This window comes from Labrus mixtus, chromosome 3, assembly GCF_963584025.1.
Source record: "Labrus mixtus chromosome 3, fLabMix1.1, whole genome shotgun sequence".
NCBI classification, from domain to species: domain Eukaryota; kingdom Metazoa; phylum Chordata; class Actinopteri; order Labriformes; family Labridae; genus Labrus; species Labrus mixtus.
In genome coordinates this window covers 33430978-33450699 of record NC_083614.1, presented here as the reverse complement: position 1 = coordinate 33450699, position 19722 = coordinate 33430978, and the positions used below count along the sequence as shown (strand labels likewise).

Sequence of the window (19722 nt, the reverse complement as noted above, 5' to 3'; positions counted from 1 at the left end):
TCTGTGTTTACAGCACATTTTGAATGTTTGTTAGTCACAGAAAGACATTTATGTGTATGTATTGAAAGAGCAAATACAGCCCAGATATTTTTGCATAACATGATTAAATATGCACCACAGCAGCAGGACACTATTTGCTCTGTAGTATATTAAGGGATGTGTTTGTCTTTGCTTTGAAAAACAAGAGATGTATTTAATCTCTTATTTAGCGCAGGTTAGGCTGCAAAAACTGAACAATCCTTTTTGTAAGGTGCTTTACATCCTTCGGCAACCTAAATATGACCGTGACACTCTTGAAGGACGTTGTAGTTTTGCTAAAATGTCCTGTTCAAGTCATTTGAGCAGGAGGCATTTATAAAAGCGTTAAATGGCTCTGCCAGCCGGGCCAGAGGAAGCACTGGTGATGGATGGCTGGGAGAGCCGTGGGAGTGCTGGAGATCCTGCACGTGACGCTTTGATCAATGTGCCAGGTGGGAGATGTAGTGCCTGCCATGTTCAGACCCCATTATGTTATCCAACATTTCATTTTGCACCGAGATGAAGGTTAACAAGACAGAGAAGTGCCCATTAAATGGTCAGCTGATTGTTGTGATTCTGCCACCTTACACACACATCCCTGTTTTTTTAATTGTCCTGCAAATCAATTGAGTCCTGTGTGCAAGATGATTGTGTCAATGCAGGACAAAGGAGATTGCAGCTTGACCAAAGGACAATTTTGTCTGCCGCTCGCGCTTAATTTAGCTTATTTATGGTGCGTTCCAATTCATAACTCCTTCGTGTGAACGCAAGTGGAGGGGGGTTGGAGGTGTGTCTCTGTAGGAGAGCGGAGACTTCAGAATGGAGGAGGCGTGGCCAAACAGAAGTTTGTTTTGGTTTCATGCTGGAGCTCAAGGGCGACATCGACTGGATCAAAAAGTTGCACATTCTTCCTTTCAACAAGACACATTTGACCTCTTTGTTTTACACTATTTCCACCTCAGCTTGTAAAAGACAGACTTTTATATAAGTGTGCATGTTGGCAGGTTCAACTCTTGATTGAGGGACTTCAGCTTGATTAACTGCAGATCTTGGGATTAAATGATTATGGTCCTGGTTTCTGATCTTATCATACTGAATCTAAATCCTGAAGCTAGTGCACTGTAAGAAAAAATACTTTCAAGAGGAATAAAGAGATTTTGGCTTCATGCTGCTACACTGTTGATGTTATCATCAACGTATTTTTGTTTTGGGAGAAGGAATTGGTGCTTAAAAGTGAATACGTTCACTGTGCCTCCCTGGGCTGTTGTTAATATGACCGAGCAGCGTGCACCGCTCCGACACAGCAGACTCCAGACGGGCCTTTGAGGATTCTTTTTGTCAGTGAACAGAATCTCAGTCCACATGGAGCCCTCCCTCCTCGCAGCCAGCAGACATCCTACTGTTTCTGCTGCTGCTGGTTTTGATCTCACAGAACTGAGGACATTTAAAAGATATCTGTGACGTGGACAGACTGAAAATACGGAGAGGAATGAGCAGCTATTTCCACGCTTAATTACACCGTTTTAAGAAGTTAATTTCACGCGAATCAAGCTGAGGAAGCCTGAGCTGCATGGCTGAACCGGGCTGTGTGCCAGACGCCGGGCTAAAGCCGCACAGTGGTCAGTCTCCTGCTTTATTCTATGAAAAGATTAGAGGGCTGCAGGACTTCTGAGGACTCTGATTTCTCCTCCAGGTAAAGAGTAATTAATATAACGACACCCCCCTGACTCCTCTAAGGCCTCTTATCAAAACTCTTTCCTTATCTCTTTTAAGAAATGTAATTAGAAAATCTTTCCACTTAATGATTGTGCAAAATGAAAGTGACGTTCAAGCAGTGGATTCCCTTTGGTGATTGTTGACGTGAACTATGTGAAGAGACGATGTTGGACAGCCGGACAGAAGAGCAGCAGCAGCTCAGTTTAGCATTTTTGGCAACAGGGAAATTAGAACTAATGCTGAACTCAAGATCGATGATGTTGCATGAGGGAGGGAGTGTGACAATAAAGTTTCTGGATGAGACAATTGTACAACAATCGAATAAAACCCACACATCCAAACTGGGCTCGCACTCTGCAGGGCTCCAATCCCATCCAGAAATGTATTTCACCGCAGGGTCTTTTTATTTATAAAGCTCTCACAGAAACATTACCCTCATACCTGACAGACACTTTCCTCAAGGCGATTACTGTTGAATGTTCCTCGAGTCAGATCGGAACTGTGAAAATCTGCTTTTTCTTATTCTGCACCGGACTCTTGGAACAACATGCAGCATCTTCTTGAGGGAAATGAACTTTTACCGTTTGGGCATTTTATAAACTTGATTCTAAGCCTCTCAACCTCTGTTTGTAACTGTTTTACACAAGTGTGCTTATTTATTGCAGTTTTGTACTCGCTTAAAGGCTTAATATGCGTAATAGATATTATATAAATTATATAAATATAATATAAATCAAGTATCTCCTCTGAAAATAACTCTGTGAGTCATGACTGTCTACAATGGGTGTAACACCCGAGTCCCACTGTCTGTGATGTTTTCAGAGTTTTCAGAGTCCTATCTTCACTTTGTTTACATCGCCCGGACGGCCGGCTGACTCCTCCCCTCACGTATAAAAGTTGTTTAATTGAGGGACTAGAGAAAAGAAGAATAACATACTGTACTCACTGCTTAACTGTGTTTCTAGATCACGCTCATTTCAGGTAAATTTACATGCAGTGTGAAGATACGAACATAATAAAGATCGCTAGCATTAGCATGCTAACACAACAATGCACCGCAAGTTGTTTTGGTTTCATGCTGGTGCTCAAGGGCGACATCTGCTGGATCTAAAAATCACATAAAGACTTTAATTATCTTAGTACATTCGAGACTTTTGTAGACTGATTTTAGAAGTCTTGTATTATCTGTCTCCTGTTTTTCTTTTTGATTTAATGTGACTCGATGTCGTTGTGAATGAGGGTTGCCCCTCAATGATCTTTCGAGTATAAATAAAGGTTTACGTTTGGAGCACACCTGCTCTTCATCAGACTACGGTCACATTATCCATGTGAGTTCATGTGAAGCGCTTCTTATGAGTGTTTGTTTTTTCATTGTCAATAGTTGGATAGTTCCTGGTGTTGTATTTAATGTCATCTCGTTGCTGCCAACCGTCTGCAAAGTGTCACCTCACTGTTCTTAACCTCACTGAACTCTTGTTTGGGATGTCGGGAGTCTTTTGGGGATACATTCTTGCATCATAATTTAAAGCATCTCTCTTTTCTGCTTCTCCCTCGATCCCACATTCTCAACGAGTCGATGCGTCTCAATCACGATTCATCAGCATTCTGTGTTTTTGTCTCGTTCAACATCATCTGAGTTCCCAAACTGCTGTTTTAATGGTGTCAGGAAGTTGTTACTAATAACTGTGGTCGAGTCTTTTTGATCCAAATTGTTTATAAAATAAACACGAGTAAAGAAAAATAAGATTGACAGTCAGTTCTCTGTGAACAGATTTATTTCTGAATAAACAGTTCAACATCACAATGTAGCTGCAATTTTAAAAACAAGATACAAACTGAAATAAAAGAAATGAACCGAAAGATGGCTTCAGGTTTGAGTGAAGCAGAGCATGCTGGGAGAAAACAAAAAACAAAAACAGGAAGTCACATCACAAACGCAGCTTCTGAAAACTGTCAGACCAGATCAGCTGATCACACTGACACGATAAGAGTTTAGACTCCTCCTCCTCCTCGTCCTTAACCCCGCCCCCTCCACCCTCACCCCTCCCGCTCCTCCTACCCAAACCCCCCACCCCTACTCTTCATCCTTAAACTCCTCCTCCATCACCGACTCCTCCCCCTTTTACTTGTGTCCCTTGCTGGTCTTGAAGGACACCTGCAGGACTTTGTCTCCAAGTCGGTACCCGTTCAGGCTGTGGATCGCCATGGCTGCCTCCTCGTAGTTCGTCATGGTAACAAAGCCGAAGCCTTTGCACTTGTTGGTGTTGAAATCTCGGATCACTTTCACGTTGATGACGGCGCCGAACGGCCCGAACATCTGCCACAGGATGGCCTCGTCTGCGTCCTGACCCAGGTTGTAGATGAAGATGCACCAACCGGTGGACGAGCTCCCTGAGACTCCGCCCCCTCCACTCATGTGATCCACACTCATTGGAGAAAACCTTGGGTGAAACAGGAAGTACAGTGAGCATCCAATCAGAAAGCAGTATTTCAGTAAACAGGAAGTGACTTAAATAATTCAGGTTTGTTGTTGTTATTCGACAGGTGAGCGTACCTGAATCTCTGGGCCTGGTGATGGACCGGTCCTCCAAAGCGCCGTGGTTGGCCATGATACATCTGTGACGTCATCTGGGAATTCCTCGCCTGATTGGGGTTTGCAGCAAACTTGACTGTGATTGGCTCAGAGCTGCCAGGGGGGGTGTGGCCGTTCAGGTGCTTGACGGCGTCCTCGGCCTCGGCCCTCTTATCAAACCGGATGAAGGCTACGCCCCGGGACAGACCTAGAGAGCCAATAAGATTGAAGGGGTAATACAGAGTTAGTTGAGGACTGAGGGTTGTGATTGGTCGGTGATTGTGGTTACTGAGAGCGTGAAGTACCGGAGGCCTGGTCCACAAGCACTCTGGAGTTGATGATGTGTCCGAAGCGAGTGAACATGTCCTCCAGGTCCTGCTGGCTCAGATTCCTCGGCAGCCCGCTGATGTACAGATTAGCGTCTTTGATCGTGTCCGAGCTCGGCCGCGCAAACGAAACCTGCACGGAGGAAACAGGAAGTGCTCAGTGGGTCACCGTGACAACCAGATACAATTCAAATGAATGAAAATAATACTGAATAAAATAAAGTTACAGAGTTTTTTAATTAAATCCAGACATTAGAAGAAGTATATTTAAATTCTCAAATGTAAAAAATAAAAAAGGTTCCACATTTCTCAAAATAAAACAAACAAAAAGACAAAATAAAAGCCTCTAAACAGTCTTAGAGCATTAGACAATCGTAAAAATAAAAGCATAAATTTAAGAAAATAAAAGCTTGTCACACTGTCACACTGAACTGAAGTAATTCACAGATTCGGTGTGGACATGTGTCAACGTTTAAAAAACAGGCTGAGAATAATTACGGAGTCAGAAAAAAAGAAACATGACAGCAGAGTTTTCAAAATACCTTCATCCGTCAGACAGATTGCAGGAGAGAGAGCGCCCTCTACTGTCCAGGGAACATAACACATCTATCAGTTGAGACAGGAAAATCAAAGAGCACCTGTTGCACATTACCTTGATAGTTTTAGACTGTAGCCTCAGGCCATTGAGGGTACTGATAGCCCTCTCTGCATCATTAGGGTTAACAAAGTTAACAAAGCCGTAACCTAAACTGTGGCCTAGAGAAACACAAAGGAAAACAACAAAATAAAAAACAAAACTGTCTGTTACAGAAGCTACACATTCGGGTGATTCACAAACTGAGACACAATAAGACACAAAAATCTCCACAGCGTTTAAAAAGTGACAAAGTTGTTCTGAACAGACCAAGAAAACCCACGATGTTTTTAAACACTTAATTTTTACTCAGTGAGACCTCCTCCTCAAAATGAGACCTCCTTGATGATGTCTTTAAAATCGTAAAATCGTGAGACTTCCTCCGCAGAGTCTTAGAGCATGCAAATTTTTACTCAGAGTGAGACCTCCTTCACTTGTCTTTGAGAGCTGAATATTTCCTTGTGGAGTACATATTCAATAAACTAAAATATCCACATTAAGAAAGAAAAAAATAAATGAATATAAATATGCAGAGATGAAACCGAACATGTAACTTCAGTCAACAGTTTTCTTAATGTGTTCAGAACAAAAACTTCTTCAAACATTAATTAAAACTTTACAAACATTTTTCAAATCCTGAAAAAAAAAAAGTGAAAACAAATTCAACATTTTCAAAATGTAATTAGAAATTTAAATATTTAAAACAGTTTGTCACAGGCACGGAGAAAAGATAACTTTTTATTTCACACCGTAAATAAATAAAAGCTCATGTTACTATAATATGATGTTTAGTAAAAAACAAAACCAAAAAAAGAAGAAAAGAAAAGTGATTATTGACCCGTACAGCCAAACGCTGAACACAAAAATGACCATCAGATACCTGTGAAACAGTCAGACTGAGGTCATTATCCTGGTGTGAAAAATAACAAAACATTACAACAGTGAGGAAAAAAATATATATAATCAGTTAAAAATCACAGATTCATCGTTTAAAGAAAAACAGAGCTAATAAAAAAATAAAGCTTATTGTTAGAAAAAAACAGAACAAAAAAAAAAATCAGAAATCACAAAAGTGCTGCAGGAGAGAGTACAGAGACAATCCTGCAAAAAGTACGACTTCACCGCTGCTACTGTTAGTGCGACCACGGCTCAGTTGTCTGTAACGTTAGCTTAATCAACAGATTAATAAAATGTATCTGATCGATTGAAGGCTTCTTGATTTATGATTGGGATTAATCGCATGTTATCAGAATGTGAGAAGCATCACAGGTAGACCGACTGCATCGTCTGACTTCTACGTTTTAAACTTAACTCTTATTACTTCAATCTGACCAAACTGCAGATTAAAACACAGCTGCTTGCTCCGCCCCCTCATCTGTGTGTGTGGATTTTTGAGAACAGCAGATAAGACTTTTTTTTAAAGCGATAAGGAGTAGATTTATTTTTGAACTGGAAAGATTTGACCTCAATCAATGCACACAGAGTTTCAAAGTACCTGAGCGTGTGTGTGTGTGTGTGTGTGTGTGTGTGTGTGTGTGTGTGTGTGTGTGTGTGTGTGTGTGTGTGTGTGTGTGTGTGTGTGTGTGTGTGTGTGTGTGTGTGTGTGTGTGTGTGTGCCGCCCTCTCTACAGGTGGAGTAGGGGGGAGACAGAGCGAGGACAGATTGCTTACTTACTAATCTTCTTGCCCCTGTTGGTTGCGAATTCATTTTTGTTACTTGTGTTTTCTTAATTGCTTTTTATGTTATTTTGTGTTTCTAACTCTGATTGTTGTGTGTGGGTTCTGTGGGTTTGCGGGGGCGGACGGGCTGGGTGAGAGCCTTTAAGAGAGTATGTTGTGGCCCTATCCAAAAAGCCACAGTTCTAGACTGAACCCTCGCGGTCACTCAGTGGGCATTTTTTTTGGGTCCACCTCAGCAGACTGAACAATTCAGGATGGATGCTAACTTCCGGGTTTTGTGCAGTATGGTTCGGATGCATCCTTTCAGGAGATAAGTTGTATTTTAACACCCACAATGCTTTGCGAAATTAAATGTAAAACGTCACTTCATGTGCGCCTCAAAATCAAAACAAACGAGGATGAAAAAAAAAAAGAGGATGGAATGCGGCCGGTTCGGGGAAAGCGCCTGTCTGTATCACACTGTCCTGTTTTGTGTTTTGTGTTTGACCCCTTCAAAAACGAGGTGGTTCATCTCAAAGGGCCAACCATCAATAAACAGAATTTCCCACTAATCGATGTTGAAGGTGTCGTCATCTCACATGCATAAAATACTAACACAGATTAAATTGTGTGCCATGATTTTAACATGTTAACGGACTGCTGCAGACATTTGTATGATTAATGATGTATGACGTCAGAGTGTCTTTATTTTGCCTCAGGTTATCAGGACGGTCAGAACTGAAACTACTACACCTGATGAAGCGGTACTATGACGTAGACTTGATTTACAAAGTGAGTACAGTTTTAAATACTTCCCTTCTGTGCCATTTAAATTAAATAGTCAGCGTACACCGGAGGAACAGAGATAAACTGAAGGATTATTCTGTCTACTGATTGGTACTGCAGGAGTACCTCAGAGTGTGAATTAGTGCTTCATTGCAGGTTAAGTGATGTTGGGGTGTACCTGCAGTATAAGGGCCTGTGTCCACTAAGGCTGTTTTTAGCACTGGCAGCGCCCATTTAAAAAAAAAAAAAACTAGTGTAGTTCAGTCTCATCAGCGTTCAGCGTCCAGAGTGCAAAAACATCCTCATCGTCGACACGCTCTCAGATGAAAACAGAACACCAGTGGGTTTCTCCCACACCAGCCAATCAAAATCAAGAAGGGGCGGGACCTCTGATATCAGCTTTGTCGACAACAATACAGGAGGGGAAATTGATCTAACTCGTCTTTTCAAAGGGGGACGATTTCCATGTGTCGAGATGCTGCGGATGCCTGGACACGATTCATTTACATGTTTTCTTGGTGATATTTCCTGGATAAATATTAAGCCAGCGGAGCTATTAAAACATTACCGGGGGGGTTGAGGTTAACCTTCGTATCCTGGCAACAATACGTGCCAGTGAGAAGCGCTCTGAAACTGAGATTAAGAGCAGTGCAAGCGCCAAAAAAAGACGTTTGTGGACACGGGCCCTTAATGTAGAACACCTGCAGTACTCCTACCTGCCACTCTGTCATGGACGCGTTTGTAGTATAAATGTTGTATATTTGAAATACAGATTACTGCAGTACTCCTACCTGCCACTTTGTCGCGGATGAGTTTGGCCGACTCAACGTCGCCCACACTGCTGAACAAACTCCGCAGCTCGTCCTGGCTCATGGTCTGCGGCAGGTAGTTCACAATCAGGTTTGTTCTGGAGTCATCGTCCTCCATCATCTGCTCGCCGTACCCGTTATCGTACAGCTCCTGAAACACACACACACACACACCTTTAAGACATCATCAACACACTGAACGCCCATCTGTACAACTTGATGAGTAAGTGAGGATTATTTCAACCAATCAGAGAGGAGCTTCACCTTTCCGGGTCCTCCTTTGGCTGAATGCGGCCCGACATCACTCTGGGAAGACTGCACCTCACACACCTGAAACACACACACAATGACACACCTTTAGTCATGTGATGGCAGGTTAAGACAGGTGATCTACACACTCAGGTCAGTAATCACTCATTAAGGATCTGAACAGGAAGTTGTTGATCAGCTTACCTTCAGGTAACGGATGTGGCCTCGTCTCAGCGCCATGGAGACTCACTGCGTCTGTAGAAGAAGATTCATGTTACAAATATCATCAGCACGAGTCTGGTTCTGATCCAGGTTTCTGCCTGAGTCTGGTTCTGATCCAGGTTTCTGCCTGAGTCTGGTTCTGATCCTGAGTCTGGTTCTGATCCAGGTTTCTGTCTGAGTCTGGTTTTGATCCAGGTTTCTGTCTGAGTCTGGTTCTGATCCAGGTTTCTGTCTGAGTCTGGTTCTGATCCAGGTTTCTGCCTGAGTCTGGTTCTGATCCAGGTTTCTGTCTGAGTCTGGTTCTGATCCTGAGTCTGGTTCTGATCCAGGTTTCTGTCTGAGTCTGGTTCTGATCCTGAGTCTGGTTCTGTAGCTTAGCTCGTAAATGTGGCTAAGCTAAGTGCTCCTCAATGTTAATAATATAAAAACATTTCGGTCTAAATCTGTTTTTTTAGTGTCTGCTGATTACATCTGTCATGTTTTGGTGACATATAAACACCTGAGGTGAACAGGTAAACATTTATAAGAAGAAAACGTGACGATACTGAGCTAACAACGAGCTAATGTTAGCCATATGTTAGCATCGTGGCTAACGGCGGGAGCTAACGCCGCTCACACACGTCATAAACTTACCTTAACGGTGGCGGACAGGTGAGGGACAGGTGAGGGACGGTGTGGACTCTCTATTTTGTTGGTTCACGGACGGTTTTTGTGTTTCAGCTTAGCTCACAAAACAGCTATTAAAAAAAAGGCGGATTAGCTTTTTACTATTATCTCCTCTCCGCTACTCTCCACACAAAGGCAACAAACTCCCGCTGATTGTAGTATCGCGATATCTTGTTCTACTTCCTGCTTACAGCTCATAAGGTGTATTACCGCCACCTAGTGTGCTGGGGTTCATTGTTACAGTGTTAAATACATTTATTAGAGTACAGTGGTGAGGAAACACTTCCTTTAAAAAAGGCAGAAACTTGGAGATGGACAGATATCAACTGAAACTGAGTTTGTTCTGGAAAGTGGACTTCAGACAATAGAATAGAATAGAATAGAATAGAATGTCTTTATTGTCATTATACAATTGTACAACGAAATTATTTGGCTTCACCTTAAAGTGCACACACATACAAGCAGCCACAGCTAAAAACAACAAGAGAAGAAATTAAAAAAAGAAACTCTCATTCAGGTAAGATGGGTAATGTATGGTCGGAGTTATTTACAGGTAGTAGCATAACAGAATATAAATAGATATTGCAGAAATATAAAATAAATATTGCACAGTATGAAAACTTCAGAAGGTCAACACTTTTTTTATTTTTTATATTCAGGTCTAATTACAGATTTTTTTCATCTAGGGGTATTCTTTAAATCTTTTTTTCAGGTTAATATATATGTATGGGGAGGGGCGGGGGGCGTCGGTTTTGTGGTTAATTTGTAACAAATGTTTCATGTCATGTCTTTGTAACCTGCTACTGGATGCTTTGAATTTCCCTCGGGATCAATAAAGTATCTATCTATCTATCTATCTATCTATCCATCCATCCATCCATCCCTCTCTCTCTCTCTCTCTCTATCTATCTATCTATCTCTATCTCTGTCTCTCTCTCTGTCTCTCTAGCTATCTATCTATCTATCTATCCCTCCATCCCTCCATCTCTCTCTCTCTCTCTCTCTCTCTCTATCGATCTATCTATCATCTATCTATCTATCTATCTATCCACCCATCCATCCCTCTCTCTCTCTCTCTCTCACTCAATGAGTGTTTAATAATTGTGATCTCAATATCAATCAAAATAATTGTGATTATGATTTTTGCCATAATCGAGCATCCCTGTTTGTGTCGATGTGCTTCATGTTGTCTTATTCTGTAAACAAAAATTTCCAATTTGAGCTATTTGTGAGATGTAGGAATTTGTGGTATGTATTATATTTAAGAGATTCTCCATATCAATGTCGTTTTCCTGGTTAAATAAACATTTGAATTTATATTTGGGGACTGGAGTCGTTTCTGTTTGTTGTAAAAACAAAAATATATAATAATAATTTCATGTCTATTAATTTATTATTTATTTATTAACTTTTCATAATAGTAGTAATCATTTATTTCGGTCACAAGAAAAAACAAAAACATTTTGACTGTAAAGGTGTAGGCTGAAGCTTTATCTTATTACACCTACCCTCATTACAAATCTTATTATTTAAGACACGACTAGTTTGGTTACAAAAAAACAAAACATATCAGAACAAAATTTGTTCCAAGAATTTATTTCAGAACAAAACAAATGAAACAAACAAAAAACGAAACAAACAAAAAAAACAAAAAAAATAGTCACAGTTTCTGTTAAAAAAAAAAGAAGCAAAATGTAACACAACCTTTGTACAACCAGTGAAACATGAACACAAAAAAAACCAAGAAAAAAGCCGCAAAATTGTTTTTTTTTTACAAAATACCGGAAGTCACCACTTGGAGTGACGCCCACCCATGACGTCGTTGCTGCATGTAAACAAAGCGTATCAAGCGGCGGCTGGACTGATGGAGTTAACCCGGGTTACGTCCGAGATAAAGTGAACAAACTTGAGTCTGTTTGACCAGATCAGGAGCTCAGATTCTTTGTGATGGAGCTGCGCTACAAATAAACCGGAAACATGTCGATGGAAGATCCGTTCTTCGTCGTTAAAGGGTCAGAACTGTTCTATGCTAACTGAGCTAATGCTAATAGGGGCTAACAGATGCTGCTAAACGATAGCGAGTGTTGCGCTAACAGAGGATTATGTAAGCCTACAGAGAGACAAAGTCGATCAACAATCAAAGTAAACAGATTAATCTGAAGTTAAACAACAAGCTGCTTAATGTTCAGTAACATAAATATTAACATTTTAATGATATCAGTGTTTTTAGTGAGTGTTGGCGTTCTCTGTTATGTTGTCGTGTGGCTCTTAAAAAACAAAGAACTGAGATAAAAAAGTATATTTAAAAGAAAATAAATGTTTTATTACGTTTTTATCAGCCTCAGTTTCATCCAACATACAATATAAACATTAAATAATACAAAATTAAAAACCCTAAAGATAAAAAATATGATGTATAATTCTGTACATATGGTTCAGGTTGAGGGCCAGACCGCAACATAAATATGACTCAACATGTTTTACAGGCTGCCAGTTAATTTATTACAGTATTTAACTTTTATTGCCTAATTTATTAATCCCCAAGGGAGATTTTTTGTTATTCTTAATTATTATTGGGTATGTTTTTCCCACACAAACGGTGGAGAGGTTGAAATAGTGGACTCATATAAATACCTTGGGACAGTGTTCGACTCTGAATTTAAGTTCTCTGAAAACAGAGTCAATCGTGAAAAGAGGCCAACAGAGAACTGATTTGATGCGGAGGCTGAACTCTTTTAGTGTTTCACAAAGCATCTTATGTAGCTTTTATCACTCTTTAATCGAAAGTCTTTTAACATTTTCTTTTATCTGTTGGTTCAATGGGTTGACTGTGAAGGACAAGAACAGTTTGAACCACATCGTAAAAGTCTGCTCTAAGATTATTGGAGTCCAGCTGAAAGACTTGAGCTCCCTGTGGAAGGAGCGTGTGGTCCAGAAAGCCAAAGGGATCATAAACCAACCTGAACATGTTGTCTCTTCTGAGTTTTCTTTGATGCCCTCTGGACGGCACTATCTTGCCCCTCCAAGGAGGACAAATAGATACTCCAACTCTTTTGTCCCTTCAGCTATCAGGCTGTTGAATGCTGAACAAGTCTGTCATCGTATTAGGAAATTGTAGATTGATAGCGCTGGCTTTCTCACTTGACGACCTGTTTGTGTGTTGAACTGTTGTTACTGACATGTGACTGTAACTGTTTGAATGCTGCGGTGATGTTTTTGTTTCCTTTTATGTTGTCTTTGTGTTCTTCAATGGCTCGGTAGGTTGTGAAACTGAATTGCCCTTCTGGGATAAATAAAGTTTTCTGAATCTGACAAACAGGACTTATGGGCATGCATTGATGAAGAGATGTCAGAGTGGGGCTGCAGGGTGATTGATTTATAATAAAATAAATGTATGGGGGAATTTTGACTTCAGAGGTGAATTTATGATGTTTTTGTTTACAGTGAAGTCCTGAAGGCAGTGAACGCAGCACAGAGCCTCCATCACAGATGGAGCGAGCTGTTGCAGGAGGGGGGCGGGGCCTCCAAGGAGGAAATGGACTGGACAACCAATGAGCTGAGGAACAGCCTGCGGTCCATCGAGTGGGACCTGGAGGACCTGGACGAGACGATCAATATCCTTTAAACAATCTAACGGGAGTTTAAGTTTGAACATTTCTGAAAACATGTTTTTTTCTTAACTGTCAGTGAACGCATCGTCGAGTCCAACCCAAAGAAGTTTAACCTGGACGCACCTGAGCTGATGAAGAGGAAAGCCTTCATCACTAGTACCAGACAGACCGTCAAGGTGGGCTTCAATCACAACTTTATGAAAAAAACAGAAATTCATTTAAACTCACCTGCTCAGGTGAACCCCCAACCTGAGCGTCATGGAGGGCGGTCTTTATCTATTTTATATAAATGTTTGTGTTAACAGAAGCCCTGATTATTACTGAGCTCTTATTGGATAATGTAATTTAAAGTGTCCTGATTGGCTGAGCTGTATCTGAAGAGTCGAGCGATCTGATTGGCTGTTTCTTTCACAGGAAATGAAGGAGCAGATGTCGAGTCCAGCTGCTGCCCAAGACAGGAAGAACAAACAGGTAACACACATCTGAAGTACACACACCTGAAGTACACACACACACATCTGAAGTACACACACACGCCCGATGTTCCTCACACACACCTGTTGACTGACCTGTCCATAGGTCTTTTACAATGATCAGCTGATTTCCTGTAACATACATTACTACCAATACCTCCTGGAAAACCTGGAAATCTCCTCAGACAAAGAAACCTAAATCCCAAATCCTTCTAGGATCCTGATTGTCCTAGAGTCCAGCAGGTCCTTAAAGGTTATAAAAGGGTGAATTTATGTCCTTAAAGGTCATAGAAGCTTTAGGGAATATCCGGCTGATACTTGGAGGTTTTGGTAAATGTAGTTCCTTAAAGGTCCTTCAGCTGCTGCTGAAAACTGTCTGACAGTTGATGTGTGTGACGTTCAGGCTCTGCTGGGAGAACGCGGCGCTCAGGGTCCGATCTGGCAGCCTGGTCCTGATAAATTCAGCCGGTTGGACCGACAACTGCAGACCGCCAACTCTCAGTTCATCGAGGAGCAGCAGGGGCAGCAGCAGGTAGAGAAACACCTGACCTTTGCAACAGCCAATCACAGAGCTCTAAGTTGTTGTATAACATTTAAGAATGTTTTTTTTATGTTGTATTGAATATAATATATAATGTGTGTTGTGTCAGCTGATCGCAGAGCAGCAGGATGAACAGCTGGAGCTCGTGTCGGGAACAATCGGAGTCCTGAAGAACATGTCAGAGAGGATCGGCATGGAGTTAGATGAACAATCTGTGTAAGATGTCTGAACGTTAACACCAAGATCCTTAACTACAGATTCAAAATTATTATGAACTCCTAAAGAACACATCAATAACATATCCTGGTATGTCAGAGGAGAGAACAGGATATGTTTGAGGAGTGAACAGGATATGTCAGGAGTGAACAGGATGTGTTTGAGGAGTGAACAGGATATGTCTGAGGAGTGAACAGGATGTGTTTGAGGAGTGAACAGGATGTGTTTGAGGAGTGAACAGGATGTGTTTGAGGAGTGAACAGGATATGTCAGGAGTGAACAGGATATGTCAGGAGTGAACAGGATATGTTTGAGGAGTGAACAGGATGTGTTTGAGGAGTGAACAGGATATGTCAGGAGTGAACAGGATATGTCAGAGGAGTGAACAGGATATGTCAGAGGAGTGAACAGATTATGTTTGAGGAGTGAACAGGATATGTCAGAGGAGTGAACAGGATATGTCAGGAGTGAACAGCATGTGTTTGAGGAGTGAACAGGATGTGTTTGAGGAGTGAACAGGATATGTCAGGAGTGAACAGGATATGTCAGAGGAGTGAACAGGATATGTTTGAGGAGTGAACAGGATATGTCTGAGGAGTGAACAGGATGTGTTTGAGGAGTGAACAGGATATGTTTGAGGAGTGAACAGGATATGTCAGAGGAGTGAACAGGATGTGTCTGAGGAGTGAACAGGATATGTCTGAGGAGTGAACAGGATGTGTTTGAGGAGTGAACAGGATATGTCTGAGGAGTGAACAGGATATGTCTGAGGAGTGAACAGGATATGTCTGAGGAGTGAACAGGATATATTTGAGGAGTGAACAGGATATATTTGAGGAGTAAACAGGATGTGTTTGAGAAGTGAACAGGATATATTTGAGGAGTGAACAGGATATGTTTGAGGAGTGAACAGGATGTGTTTGAGGAGTGAACAGGATGTGTTTGAGGAGTGAACAGGATATGTCAGAGGAGTGAACAGGATGTGTCAGAGGAGTGAACAGGATATGTTTGAGGAGTGAACAGGATGTGTTTGAGGAGTGAACAGGATATGTCAGAGGAGTGAACAGGATGTGTTTGAGGAGTGAACAGGATATGTTTGAGGAGTGAACAGGATGTGTTTGAGGAGTGAACAGGATGTGTTTGAGGAGTGAACAGGATATGTTTGAGGAGTGAACAGGATGTGTTTGAGGAGTGAACAGGATATGTTTGAGGAGTGAACAGGATGTGTTTGAGGAGTGAACAGGATATATTTGAGGAGTGAACAGGATGTGTTTGAGGAGTGAACAGGATATGTCAGAGGAGTGAACAGGATGTGTGAGGAGTGAACAGGATATGTTTGAGGAGTGAACAGGATGTGTTTGAGGAGTGAACAGGATATGTCAGAGGAGTGAACAGGATATATTTGAGGAGTGAACAGGATATGTCAGAGGAGTGAACAGGATATGTCAGAGGAGTGAACAGGATATGTCAGAGGAGTGAACAGGATATGTCAGAGGAGTGAACAGGATATATTTGAGGAGTGAACAGGATGTGTTTGAGGAGTGAACAGGATGTGTCTGAGGAGTGAACAGGATGTGTTTGAGGAGTGAACAGGATATATTTGGGTAGGTGTTTGTTTTCTGGTCTGACTTGAGTGTTGTTGTGTATGTTTGCTTTTTGCAGGATGTTGGACGACTTCACTCATGATGTGGACAACACTCACACCAAATTGGACAACGTCATGAAGAAGCTGGCCAAGGTGTCTCACATGACCAGCGGTAATTATCCCGGCAACCAATGACGTCATTCTCAGTGTCCTTACTGTAAAAACAAAACAACAGAACGATTAAATAAATAAAACGTTTCAATAGAAATTAGCGATCCGACGTGGCTCACTTAGGTATTAGCCGTATTAGTTGTGATTTACTTATTTCTGTATTTCCACAGATCGACGACAGTGGTGTGCTATTGGCGTGTTGCTCGCCATCCTCTTTGTTGTCCTCTTCCTCTTCTTCATCCTCTGATTGCCCCACGACCTCCTGCTCAGCACACATCTCGTCTTATTGCTGTGTCTACTGGATTCTACTGGATTCTACTGAACTCTACGAGATGCTACTGGACTCTAATCGACTCTCCTAGACTCAGATGTACTCTACTGAACTCTACTCGACCTACTAGAATCAACTGGACTCTTCTGAATTCCACGGGAATATAATGGTCCACAATGTGTGTTCATGACTGCTTGTTAGAATAATGGCAGAGGTCAAACAAATGGAAAATGTTGGATTTTTTTTTTTTCATTTTCATTTAAAAAAAAAAATTTTTTGTTTGTTTTAAAGGGCTGAAATAACCACTAAAACTCCAGTAAAGATAACCATTAAAAAGTCCAGTCCAAAATATAACCAGTGACCTCTAGTTGAACTCCAGTTCATAAAGTCCATTAAAACTCCAGTTAGAGTCCGATAAAATTACCAGTTAAAGTCCAGTTAAAGCTCTGGTTTAACGCAAATTAGAGTCCAATAAAATAACCACTAAAACTCCATTCCAAAATAAAACCAGTGACCTTTAGTTAAACTCCAGTTCATAAAGTCATATAAAGTCACCAGTTACACTCCAGTTTGTCCATTAAATAACAAGTTACCAGTTGAACTCCAGTTTGTCTGAAAAATAACCATTAAAACTCCAGTTACATGCAAATTATGAGTACAATAAAACAACCAGTTACACTCCAGTTATCTTAACTTTGATTGTGATTCAATCAACACCAGTTTAACATGAGTGCTACTTCCTGTTTACTTCTTGTTCAACCCTCACTAAAATGACCTAAAACACTATTTTGATATGATGTATGACACTAAAACTCAACATGACCTACGAAACTACAACTCGACATGACCTACCAAACTAAAACTCGACATGACGTACGAAACTAAAACTCGACATGACGTACGAAACTAAAACTCAACATGACGTATGACACTAAAACTCGACATGACGTACGAAACTACAACTTCCGACATGACGTACGAAACTACAACTTCCGACATGACGTACGAAACTAAAACTCGACGTGACATATGAAACTACATTTCCGACATGACGTACAAAATTAAAACTCGACATGGTGTACGACACTAAATCTCGTCATGACGAAAGACACTAAATCTCGACATGTCGTACGAAACTTAATTTCCGACATGACGTAAGACACTAAATCTCCTTGTTTACAGTTTATTTGTTTTGTTGATTTTAAACGACTGAATTCTTCTGTGATGTTTTTATTTCTCATGTTTCCTCTCAGTTTGTTTCACTGTTTGGATCATTATATTATTGGTTGTTTCTTTTCTATATATTGGAACTTTAAATCACAGACTTCCTCTGGAAGGCTTCACAATGAAAGCCTTCATACACTAAACTCCTGGAAGGCTTTTATTGTGAAGCCTATACCAGAAGTGCAGTATTGGAGGCAAGAAATCTGCTTTAGATTGACAAACATTGAATTCAGGCGAAGAGGTGTGCTGGAGCCGAATAAGCCAATCACGTCGTCCCACCAACAGCGGTACGCACGGCGGTTATTTCCTGTTTGTGTTTAACAAAATAAAGCCCCTGTGTTCAAAGCTACCCTACCCTAAAAAACTGAATAATGGGGAAAAGTGACACGTTAACCATTTTAAAAAATAATTCAGCTCTGCAAATATTTTTTTCAGCAGGTTTCCGTAAATTAAATTTTATGTTAGAATTTATCGTGTTTAAATTAATCCACATTTTAATAAATAGGACAATCATGAAGCCCTAAAATGATAATAATAATAATAATACTGTTGATCGTCATGATAACCACATTAATAATAATAACCACTAAGTATTTGTTGACTCGTCTTAAATGAAACCATCAGAACAGATCCATGACTGAATCACGGCTGAAGGAAGGATTTTAAACTTTGTTTCTCTGTCTTTATCGTATGTATTTTTTTTTCTCTGAGTGAAGTCTGAACGTCTGCAGCTGAAATTCATTTCAACAAAGTGATCAGAAAATAAAGACTGACTGTTACCATGGAGATGTTTTCTGGTTTCATGTTCATATCATCGGTTATAACAATCGCAGATACACTGGAATAAAAAACTTGATCGAAAGGTTGAAGGTTCGACTGAGGAAGAACATGTTACAGCGGCTTCTATCAAGCGGCAACCTCCGGTGTTGAAAAATGAAGCCAATGTGGGAGTGCAAAATCCTGCAGTTCCTCGAGTGTCCACTAGAGGCTGGCTGCAGAAGTACAGGAAGTCACATACACACCCATTCAAAAAAGCAGAGATTAACATGTTTACAGCCTGGTTCAAAAAAACAAATAGGTGTGATTAGTCGTCATCACACAACACACTGTAAGGGGGGTGAATTTTTTTTGGTTAGTTAGGTGCGTAGCTGACCTGATTGACAGGTGGCCGTGGTGTAACGGTTTGTCAAGTAGCTTAAATCCCGCCTCAGCTCCAGCTTTGAGCCTGTCGTTAGGTTGACTGAAAGTTAGGCTGAGACAGGATTTCCATCATGGCGGCTGCTGCTGATGAGCCTCCAGACCCGCCTTTATGAGGGACAGGCGTCAATACCAGACGGTCAAAGGTTTAGGGTATGTTTGAATGTACAGAAACAGGTCGAATGTTATTTCTGAGGTGTATTGTAGGTGACACATTAAAGGGTTTTTAAACAAAAAATGAATAACATGAAATACCATGCGTCGATTCATTATTTTATTTTTTACAAAAAAATGTATACAATCATGAAAAAACACGTGAACTGTACAGAGAAATACTGCAGAGATTTTTTTTTTTCAAACAACACAAAAACAACAAGTACTGCATTAAATACCTAGGTGGTCTCATCCGGCAGTTTGAGGCCCCGTGTCGGAGAGCAGGTTTAGTGCAAAATCCGGAAACGAGGGGGAAACTTTCAGAAAGGGAGGTAACTCAAACCAGAGGAAGAAGCTCAGAGTCTGTTACTATGGTAACCAGTTGCATAGCCAGAGTTCACAGACTCAGGGACCTAACTTGGTCGGGAGCAGGTTTTCTTCCCCGAGTTTCTCACCATCTCCTCTTGTGCATTTTAGTGGAGATTCACGGTCTGTCTGAATTCCAAGTTGTTTGAAAAAGTCTGTAAGGGAAAGCTACGTCATAAAACAGACTTGTTTGTCGAACATAGCATGTCCTATAGCTGAGGACCCTATGGATGAAGGGGCTGCGTTACCCCACAGGG

The 19722-nt window shown here is 41.0% G+C and overlaps 3 protein-coding genes across 5 annotated transcripts in view; 1 reads left to right on the top strand and 2 right to left on the bottom strand.

The window, feature by feature from the left end:
- Positions 1-3491: 3491 nt before the first annotated feature.
- On the bottom strand, positions 3492-9804 carry LOC132971896 (ELAV-like protein 1). 2 transcript variants are annotated; one of them, XM_061034665.1, is made up of 8 exons: positions 9625-9804; positions 8974-9024; positions 8785-8850; positions 8503-8671; positions 5285-5388; positions 4613-4765; positions 4289-4524; positions 3492-4175 (listed from the first exon to the last, which is right to left on the bottom strand). In XM_061034665.1, exons 2-8 carry the CDS (start codon positions 9007-9009, stop codon positions 3857-3859), a joined length of 1083 nt encoding a protein of 360 aa, XP_060890648.1. In that variant the 5' UTR covers positions 9010-9024; positions 9625-9804; the 3' UTR covers positions 3492-3856. The 2 variants fall into 2 exon arrangements, with proteins under 2 accessions (XP_060890648.1, XP_060890649.1); XM_061034666.1 differs by having other exon boundaries at positions 4289-4514; positions 4612-4765; positions 9625-9803.
- Positions 9805-11480: 1676 nt separating this feature from the next.
- stx6 (syntaxin 6) lies at positions 11481-18535 on the top strand. 2 transcript variants are annotated; one of them, XR_009672826.1, is made up of 9 exons: positions 11481-11669; positions 13102-13271; positions 13350-13444; positions 13683-13739; positions 14145-14273; positions 14392-14498; positions 16161-16255; positions 16425-16882; positions 16953-18535. XR_009672826.1 is itself a non-coding variant. In XM_061034667.1 (8 exons), the coding sequence occupies exons 1-8, from the start codon at positions 11635-11637 to the stop codon at positions 16499-16501; spliced, it is 765 nt and encodes a 254-aa protein (XP_060890650.1). In that variant the 5' UTR covers positions 11481-11634; the 3' UTR covers positions 16502-18535. The 2 variants fall into 2 exon arrangements, 1 of the variants encoding a protein (XP_060890650.1); XM_061034667.1 differs by having other exon boundaries at positions 16425-18535.
- Positions 18536-19207: 672 nt separating this feature from the next.
- LOC132971994 (serine/arginine repetitive matrix protein 1-like) overlaps positions 19208-19722 on the bottom strand; it is a 10249-nt gene continuing 9734 nt past the window's right edge. Inside the window, exon 9 of the mRNA XM_061034822.1 lies at positions 19208-19722. This exon is cut by the window's right edge and continues 1209 nt beyond it. The gene's annotated coding sequence lies outside the window, so the exon portion shown is untranslated.